At 35.9% G+C, this 10,000-nt stretch overlaps 1 protein-coding gene across 2 annotated transcripts in view; it reads left to right on the top strand.

The window, feature by feature from the left end:
• Window positions 1–10,000, top strand: part of LOC106884340 (receptor-type tyrosine-protein phosphatase R-like) — a 173,743-nt gene that overhangs the window by 163,517 nt on the left and 226 nt on the right. For both annotated transcript variants that reach the window (XM_089341521.1, XM_089341522.1), the window contains 3 exons: window positions 2,774–2,850; window positions 5,143–5,280; window positions 7,786–7,857. In XM_089341521.1, the coding sequence (XP_089197647.1) occupies window positions 2,774–2,850; window positions 5,143–5,280; window positions 7,786–7,857 (287 nt within the window). The remainder of the gene's footprint in view (window positions 1–2,773; window positions 2,851–5,142; window positions 5,281–7,785; window positions 7,858–10,000) is intronic.

The following is a 10,000-nucleotide window of genomic DNA, read 5'->3' on the forward strand; positions in this document are numbered from 1 at the left end:
TGTGTGTTTGTGAAGCTAATGTGTGCATGCATACCATGTGTGTGCGTGCGTGTGTGTGTGTGTGTGTGTGTGTTTGCCTGTGCATGCATGTTGTGTGTGTGCATGTGTCTGCATACTGTATGTGCATGCATGCTTTCTGTGTGTGCGTGCATGTTGTGTGTATGTGTGCATGTATGTTGTGTGTGTGTGTGTGTGCATGTGTACGCATGTTGTGTGTGTGTGTGCGTGCATGCTGTGCGTGTGTGTGCATGTGTGTGTCAGAGGATATTATGTGTATCATATTGGATAGCAGTTTTAGGTGGAATAGAGGTAATGAAAGGGATAGGTGTTGGGAAGTGGAGGTGTGGGATTACATACTTACTACTGTAGATGTGAAGAGGGATCTGGAAGTGTGGATGCTAGTGTGTGGGGTGAGAAAAAGTGGTGTGTGAGTGTGTAGGTGTATATATATGTTCTTTGAATGTAAATGGTGTGTAGTGTTGGGATAAGGAGTTAAACAGTGTAGTATAGGTACATGTGATGTAGAAGTGGAGGGGGCACTGAGAATGTAAGATATGTGTTGTAGGAGACATTAAAAATGAAAAGGAGTGGGGTTGAGAATTTAGACCATGAGGCACAGAAGTGTGGAAAGAGAAAATTAACATAGAGGGAGAGTGGGGAGAGATGATCATGGCTGAGTAATTTAAAAGTTCACTTTGCAGCCAAGAGGTTCTGGGCTTCATCCTGTTATGTGGTATCTTGAACAAGTGCCTTTACATAGCTGCTAATTGACCCAATCTACAATTCTTGTCACAGCTAACTAATCTCTCTCTTCTATCTCCACCTCTCTCTGTGTGTCTATCTCTTTCTCTCCCTGTCTATATTATATGTATATATATATATATATATATATGTGTATATATATCAATTTAAATACACAACTGAAAGAGCTACTAATAGTTTCATGCTATTATGATACTTGAACAGGCATATTTATAAGATATGCCATGTATCTTAAAGCAATCTTTTTAGGCTTCGTTTATGCATTATATACATATATATATATATATATATATATATATATATATATATATAAAATAGTGTACATTTAAATACAAGAGAAAACTGCCCTCAACAGGCAGTTTTTACACACTAGAAGAAGTAGTCAAAACAACCAAAACTACATTTAATAACAATCTTCAAAAAGAATGAAAGATAAAAACTTTTACCTTGTTATATATATATATATATATATATATATATATATATGCGAGTAAAAATAAATACAAAAAAAGGTGGATTTTTTTGTATGATTGTGTAATATATATATATATATATATATATATATATATATATATATATATATGTGTGTGTATATATATATATATATATACACATATTCCATTTTTGTTTTTGGTTTGCAAGATTCTTGATGTGAATTCGTGTGTTGAAACAAATTTTGTTACGTCTTAGAAGGGTCATTACGCCAATAATGATAACACATGCACAGGTTCAATTCTTCTCCTTTATTGTTAGTTAACTGATTAGATATCCAACCAACCAACCAAACAATCGATGGTTTGTTTAACGTGCTGATTAAACAACCAGCTGGTTGTTTGTTAGATTAAGCTCTTTCATTCCTGTTTGCGACCTTTTTTGGTCACTTACTGACTTTCCCTCTTGCTGCAAGAGGAAGTTACTAAGTCAGTGGGAAGCTCACTAACAGCAACAAGAGAACATTGAGTAACGAACAACCAATTGATTGTTTAACCAGTAATTAGTTAGTTGGATATTTAACCAATTGACTGACAATAAAGAAGTGGAATTGAACCTGTGCGTGTGTTATTATTGGCACAACAACTCTCATAAGAAACAATATATACTCTTTTACTTGGTTCTGTCATTTGACTGTGGCCATACTGGAGCACCGCCTTTAGCCGAGCAAATCGACCCCAGGACTTATTCTTTGGAAGCCTGGTACTTATTCTATCGGTCTCTTTTGCTGGACCACTAAGTTACAGGGACATAAACACACCACCATCGGTTGTCAAGCGATGTTGGGAGGACAAAAACAGACACACACATATATATATACATATATACGACAGGCTTCTTTCAGTTTCCGTCTACCAAATCCACTCACAAGGCTTTGGTCGTTCCGAGTCTATAGTAGAAGACACTTGTCCAAGGTGCTACACAGTGGGAATGAACCCGGAACCATGTGGTTGGTAAGCAAGCTACTTACCACGCAGCCACTTCTGGGCCACTATATATATATATATATATATATATATATTGGATTTCCACCTAGTGGTCATATACGTGTAATACAATTTTTTCTGAATTTTCAGATTTTTTTACATGCTAGGCCACTTGGTTTTAAATTGAATTAATAGTCAATTTATCACCCTATCTATCTATCTATCATATATATATATATATATATAATGTATATACCTGACATGCATATATATGTATGTACTTATTAAAATGGAATAGTTTTGGTGAGCATTTCATGATATAACTTCAAAAGTGATTTGCTGTGTGAGGCTGGAATAGTTCAGATTTCCTTTAGCACTTATATAACATATAAAATTCTATTCCAATTTTGGTTTTTAAATATGTTTAATATTAACTTTGCTATTTTATATAGCAAAGTCACTATGTGCATGTGTGTATCTATATAATGTGTATGTGTGTGCATGTATGTATACAGACACATGTATGTGTGTATATATATAGATATAGATATACGTTTCCCACAATTTCATTGATTTTTCTTCTCTTTCTTCAGATGAACACAGCAGAGTTATTTTACCAAACTACGAAGGAGATACTCTTTCATCTTACATTAACGCCAACTATATTCGGGTAAATCATTTTGTGATTTTTCCATATTTGGGGGGGGGGGGAGGGGGTTGAAAATTCTTTACTTGGTTTCGTGATTATCATTGTGTTGTTGTTGTTGCTGTTGTTACTATTATCGTCATTATTTTTTTTTATGTTGTTGTTTCAGCCAATACTGTTGTTGTTTTGTTTTTTGTTTTTTCTCCTCAGTGGAAAGTGCTGCCTGTTGCATGATTTGATAATGGAAACTACCACCACCAGGTGGCAGCAGCAGCAGCAACAGCAGTAGCAGTAGTAGTAGTAGTAGTGGTAATTGTAGTAGGAGTAGGAATAACAACAACAGTAGTACTTCCCCATCGTTATGAGCAGTACTACAATATAAGAAATACTTGCGTCCCTTTTATAAAATCATAGTAGATCAACTGTTCAAGACTGAAACAGTTTTATGGTCACTGAGAAATCGAGCCCTTCAAGCACTTTGCACCATAATGATAGATTGACAGAATCATTAGAACATCAAACAAAATGCCATGTGGTATTTATTCTGGATCCTTGCATTCCAGTTTCAAATCCTATCAAAGTTCACACTTTCCCTTTTATCCTTCAGGGTTAAATAAAATAAAGTACCACTCATGTACCACTGAAGCGTCTCATCTGTCTTAACGTAAGCTATCAAAAGTGAGCTGCCCAAATGGTACAAAAGCACAACTAGACTACATATTCATGAAGAAGAAATGGACAAACAGTGCCATGAACTGCATGACATTTGATACGTTTGATAATGTTTCCTCTGATCACAGGATAGTATCAGCTAAAGTTTGCCTCTATCTAAGATCAAATAAAAAGCCTGAAAGCAAATGTAAATGTTATGACGTCATCTCTAGCAAATCCTGATATATATGTAATCAATTTGATTGATCATTAAGAAAAACAGATATGAAGCCCTGCAAAATACTCCTGAAACTACCTCTCCCAATGAGGAATATGAAAATTTTGTCACTGCACACAAGCAAAAAGCAGATGTGTACATTCCTCTGAAAACAAAGTTAGACATAGAATTCTCTGGAAAACTGCAGCTGTTATCTAAAAGAAAGAAACTCTTGGAAAGTTTTCTAAACAAAAGAGAACAAACCCTACAAGATCAGACCGAAGACAGTTCACAAAAGAACAGATGGAATTGGCTTCAGAATATCAAAAAGAGCAAGAACTTTATATACAAATACAAATCGACAACATCAAAGTTTCTATAGACAATAAACAATCATCTGTAGCATGGAAAATTGCAAATGAAGTTATTGGAAGAAAGAGCTTCTCAGAAACCAAACTGACAGCAGCAAGTGAAGTTGAATGACTCAAACTATGTCGAGATCACTTTTAAAATCTAATTATTAAACCACCTGAAATTAAAAAGATCCCTCATCATCAACTCAACATCCAACTTTGGGAGCTTTCTGTGGGTGAACTGGAAGCAGTCATAAAACCATTGAAGAACAGAAAGGTATCTCGTTTGGATGAAGTCTCACCTGAAGTTTAAAAAACAGGGAAATGTCACCTTGGAGGACACCAGCTACTATGTGAAAGAACTGTGTGTTACCATCAGGAGAATGAACTATAGACTTAATATTTCTATACAACATCATGATGGCATTAACAGATTCCTTTGGGATACCATATGCAAAAATATTTCTTCTATTTTCCTTCTGTGTATTGACTCAGAGACCCTAAAAAAGTTAATAAATAGGAAGACGCTTTCAGGTTCTTCACTCAAACTCTTTTCAATGACTCTTCCTCTCCAAACTAAGAATCTGGGCTAATATTTATCTACTTCTCTAGAAGCCATTCTGGTTTTTCCTTGAGATTTTTCAATCTCCAGTCAGACAGGTTCAGTCCCACTGCATGGAACTTTGGGCAAGTGTCTTCTACTATAGCCTCGGGCTGACCAAAGCCTTGTGAGTGGATTTGGTTGGTGGAAATTAAAAGAAGCCCCTTGTATATATGTATGTATACATCTATGTGCTTGTGTGTCTTTGTGCCTGTGTTTGTCCCCACCACCACCATCACCACCACTTGGCAACTGGTGCTGGTGTGTTTACATCCCTGTAACTTAGTGGTTTCACAAACGAGACCAATAGAATAAGTACCAAGCTTTAAAAATAATAAGTACTGGGGATCAGTACTGGTGTGGGGGGGGGGTCAATACATATGGCTTATAATTCTTTATGAAACAATGACTGAAACAAGTAAAAAATAAATCATTTTTGTATATTAATTTTGTATGACCTTTTAATTTCTTTTTTTTTTCTCTCTTCATTGTAGGGTTATGAAGTTGAAGCTATGGCATACATTGCTACCCAAGGCCCCATGGCACACACTATTTTGGACTTCTGGAGAATGATATGGCATGAAAAGGCTCCAATTATTGTGATGATTACAAAATTGAAAGAAATGAACACTGTAAGATGTTTGTCTATAATTTTGCATATGTAATTCTTCATAGTTTTCACATGTAGAACCTCACATGTAGAACCTCACATGTAGCCAGTCATAGATATTCTTCTCTTACATACCTGTTATAGCCAGCTGTAGCTAGTTCTATCTCATTTAACTTATCAAACTAGTTTTCTCTTATATTCTTGTCACAGCTAGTTTTCTCTCAGAAAGCATGTTGTAGCAAGACATGGCTAGTTTTAACTTCTGGTACCACCTGCAACAGCAAGTCATAACTAGTTCTCTCTTATTCAACCTGTCTTAACAAGTCCAAGTTAATTCTCTTCTATACAAACATCTGTGGCAAGTTAGAACTAGTTCCTGCTCATACAACCTATTACAGCCAGTTCTAACTAGTTCCTTGTCATCCAGCCTGTTACAAATGAACCCCAACCAGTTGCTGTTCTTACAACATATTACACCAAATTGTTACCAGTTGACTAAGAGGACAGCCCTACAGAGACCTTGTGAAATATTTACATTATATAACTTGGTCTAGATTTTCCCAGTAAATAAGTGTCACTGTCATACGAGCAGTGTTATTCATTTCCAATATTCTGCAATGTTTGAAAATATTAATAACTAGCAGAAATACCCGGCGTTGCCCGGGTTAAAGAGAATAATGAAATCTAAAAACGCCGTCTAGACTACGCATCATCCTTATATATAGAGATGTATATACACACACGCACCCAAACACACGTATATATATGTATATCAATATAAATATATGAAAGTCAATGAAGTTTCGTAAAAGAAGGTGATCATGTACATACTTTCTTGCTGTTGTGATTATAACACCTCATTGTAAACTATGTTCCTTGTTTTCTCTTGTGGAGCATATACAAATAGGTTTTTTGTTGCTGCCCACTCTTGAGCAGCCAACATACAGTTGTCCATGTGAGAAGCAGGGCTCTTCCAAGAGAAGACCAGCTACAGACAGTGTTTGACCCTGATATTTGTTTATGGACATGGCAAAAGTCACACGAAGGGGGAATTGTAGTCTTCTGAATGTAAAAGGAATGTCTGCTCCTGATAGAGTAAGAGGAATTCTTGGAATAAAGACGTCATCCCCTTTTGCACATCCAGAAAGAATGGTAGCCTCGATAACGTGTGACATCATTTTCTAAATAATGCTCATCTGTTATGTTCGGGTTAAAATTTCATCAACATCAAAAATATATGAATTTTCATGGGAGTTATGGCCGTTATGCAAAGAATATAATTTCCAAATTTCATAAAGATCCATTCAGTACTTTTGACGTAGTTTTGGATAAGAAAACAAATGACTAATGTGTGTGTTTGTGTGCATGTGTATGTGTGTGTGATGGGTATATATATGTATAGATATCTGTATGCATGTATATATGTATATATGTATACATATTACATGTACATCTATATATATATACATCTACACATATGTATACATATACATGTATGTATAGATCTATATATATATACATATACGTGTACATCTATATGTATACATATACATCTCTCTCTCTCTCTATCTTTCTCTCTCTCTCTTTCTCTCTTTCTCTCTCTCTCTCTCTCTGAAAGTATCTGTCATTACAGTATCGAAATGGTGTACATATACATGTATATGTATACATATACATCTCTCTCTCTCTCTCTCTCTCTCTCTCTCTCTCTCTCTTTCTGTCTCTCTCTTTCTCTCTCTGTGAAAGTATCTGTCACTACAGTATCGAAATGTGATTGTTTCAGTTAGTGGAATAGTTTAATTTTTAAAGTGAAAGTATTTGACATGAGTGTTTTTGTTTCACTTTTGACACGTAATACTTAAATAGTGGAGGAGATATTATGTTGCCGTGTGCTCAAACTCTGCAAGAAGTTAATAATTTTTTTTGACTAAAACACAACTGGAACCCTAAGTAAGGCATGTGTAAAATTTGAATGAAATTGGTTGCGTAGTTCTCGAGTTTTAGGGATTCACACAGACAGACAGACAGACACACATTCTCATTTTTATATATATAGATAACATTGAAAAATACCTTAGGAATGAGAACCCAGGTTCGAAATTTCCCCAAGACACCTGATGATGGCTGGAGGGTATATCAGCCAAAACATTGTGTTAACAACAAACAAGATGAGGACATATATCCGTCAATTGTAAATAATGTATGGCATATATGCCCATTACCCTTTTTTTCATCTTCGATCTCATTGTTTATTTACATCTGATGTCTCTGATACAAAATGTTGTAACAGAAATCACTGCTGGCTATAATTTCTATAGAATATGTATAGAAATGACCTTAACAAGTGATTTTGTTGTATTTTGGTTAGGTTTGCATTCTGAAGATAACTTTCCCATTTTCTAAACCAAAGATAGTAACTCCTTTGACATGTCTTCTTTCTTTCTTCCATTGCAAAAAAAAAAAAAAAGTCACGCCTTAGAAATATATTACCAAGAATGCTAACATTAATGCTACTTTACCATTTTAGGCTGACCTATTCAACAATACAGATGAAAAGGAATATACAGACGATTGCAAGTCACCTTGGAATTCAGCAAAAGTATTACTTAATTTTATATATATATATATATAAGAATTTAAAACAATTTAAGATTCTTATTTCTTTATTGCCCACAAGGGGCTAAACATAGAGGGGACAAACAAGGACAGAAAAAGGGCTTAAGTCGATTACATCGACCCCAGTGCGTACTTAATTTATCGACCCCGAAAGGATGAAAGGCAAAGTCGACCTCGGCGGAATTTGAACTCAGAACGTAAAGACAGACAAAATACTGCTAAGCATTTCGCCCTGCGTGCTAACGTTTCTGCCAGTTCGCCGCCTGTTAGATTTAAGATTCTCTATTGTAAAAATACATACATAGACACAAACATATGTATATGTATGCACACACACACACATATATACACACACATATATATACATACATATGTGTGTGTGAGAGAGAGTATATGTATCAGCATATATCTTCATCATCAATATCATTTAATGTATTTTCTCCATGCTGGCATGGGTTGGACAGTTTGACCACAGCTGGGGAGCTGCACCAGACTCCAGTCTGATTTGGCATGGTTTCTACAGCTGGACGCCCTTCCTAAAACCAACCACTCTACTGAATGTTTCGGGTGCTTTTATGTGGCACCCCAGGGACACGTTTACGTGGCTGGAAGAGAGAGTGGTACTGAGGGAGGTGGCTTTGTGCCAGTTGAGAGAGGTTATAGTTATAATAGAGTGATAGAGAAAGATGTCTTATGAGAGAGGAAATACTTACCTACCGCAATAGAAAAAGAAAAGAGAGAAAGAAGAGAGAATTAGACAGACATATATATATATATATATAAGCACCCACTACACTCTCTGAGTGGTTGGCGTTAGGAAGGGCATCCAGCTGTAGAAATTCTGCCAAATCAGATTGGAGGCTGGTGTTGCCATCCGGTTTCACCAGTCCTCAGTCAAATCGTCCAACCCATGCTAGCATGGAAAGCGGACGTTAATCGATGATGATGATGATGATATTGATATATATATATATATGTAGAAGGTTGAAAAGGAACACACGAGTTGATATATATATGGGAAAAAAAAGTCAAGGTAGAAAATGCTAAAATAATTTTATAAAAAACATTTCAGCACCGGTTTCAGTCATTGAGACTTCTTCAACTGTAAGTATGGAAAACAATTAAATTTTGGAAAAATTAAATGGAAAGTTTTTTTAAAAGAATATTTGCATAGTATTCAAATACAAGGGGCATTTTCCTTGGTTCTGCCTGTCTCTGTCTCTCTTGTTTACTCTTGTGGGTTCGAGGTCGTTGTAAAATCTTGGCAGAGAAGAATAATGCGGGAGTGCTATGATAGTAGTAGGATGTTAAATGGTCAAGTGACCTAAAAGTGGCTCGTTATGGATTATAGCAGTGATTATACTGTTTTTAAGGAATTCTTGGGTATCTCTTGAATGAATCATTCTTAATATTTTGCGTGTGTGCTATTCTAAGGCCGTGGTGGATATGTCGTTTGTTGTTGATGTGCTCAAAAGGGGTCTATATTTTGTAATAAAAAGAGTCTCTTTACTAATTCATTGGCTGCAAGTCGTATCATCCCAGAATTGGTAGAGAGGAAAAATTCTGAAGCTTGGATTTTTGTTATTGGCGCAAATGGCCATGTGTTGACTGAATGCTATTTTTCTGTTTTGGGGAATTTTCATCTGGGATCAAAGGCTCAGGAGTGGCTGTGTGGTAAGTAGCTTGCTTACAAACCACATGGTTCTGGGTTCAGTCCTACTGTGTGGCACCTTGGGCTAGTGTCTTCTGCTATAGCCTTGGGCCAACCAAAGCTATGTGAGTGGATTTGGTGGACGGAAAACTGAAAGAAGCCCGTCGTATGTACATATATATATATATATATATATATGCTTGTGTATCTGTGTTTGTCTCTCTACCATCACTTGACAACTGATGCTGGTGTGTCTACATCCCCATAACTTAGTGGTTCAGTAAAAGAGACAAATAGAATAAGTACTAGGCTTACAAAGAATAAGTTATGGGGTCAATTTGTTCGACTAAAGGCGGTGCTCCAGCATGGCTGCAGTCAAATGACTGGAATGAATAAAAAAAAGAAAAGAAAAGAATATATATATATGTACATATGTAACCTAGAGAAGTACTGTTTGTTGATAATGTATTGTTGC

Source organism: Octopus bimaculoides, chromosome 24 (assembly GCF_046866305.1).
Source record: "Octopus bimaculoides isolate indiv1 chromosome 24, ASM4686630v1, whole genome shotgun sequence".
NCBI classification, from domain to species: domain Eukaryota; kingdom Metazoa; phylum Mollusca; class Cephalopoda; order Octopoda; family Octopodidae; genus Octopus; species Octopus bimaculoides.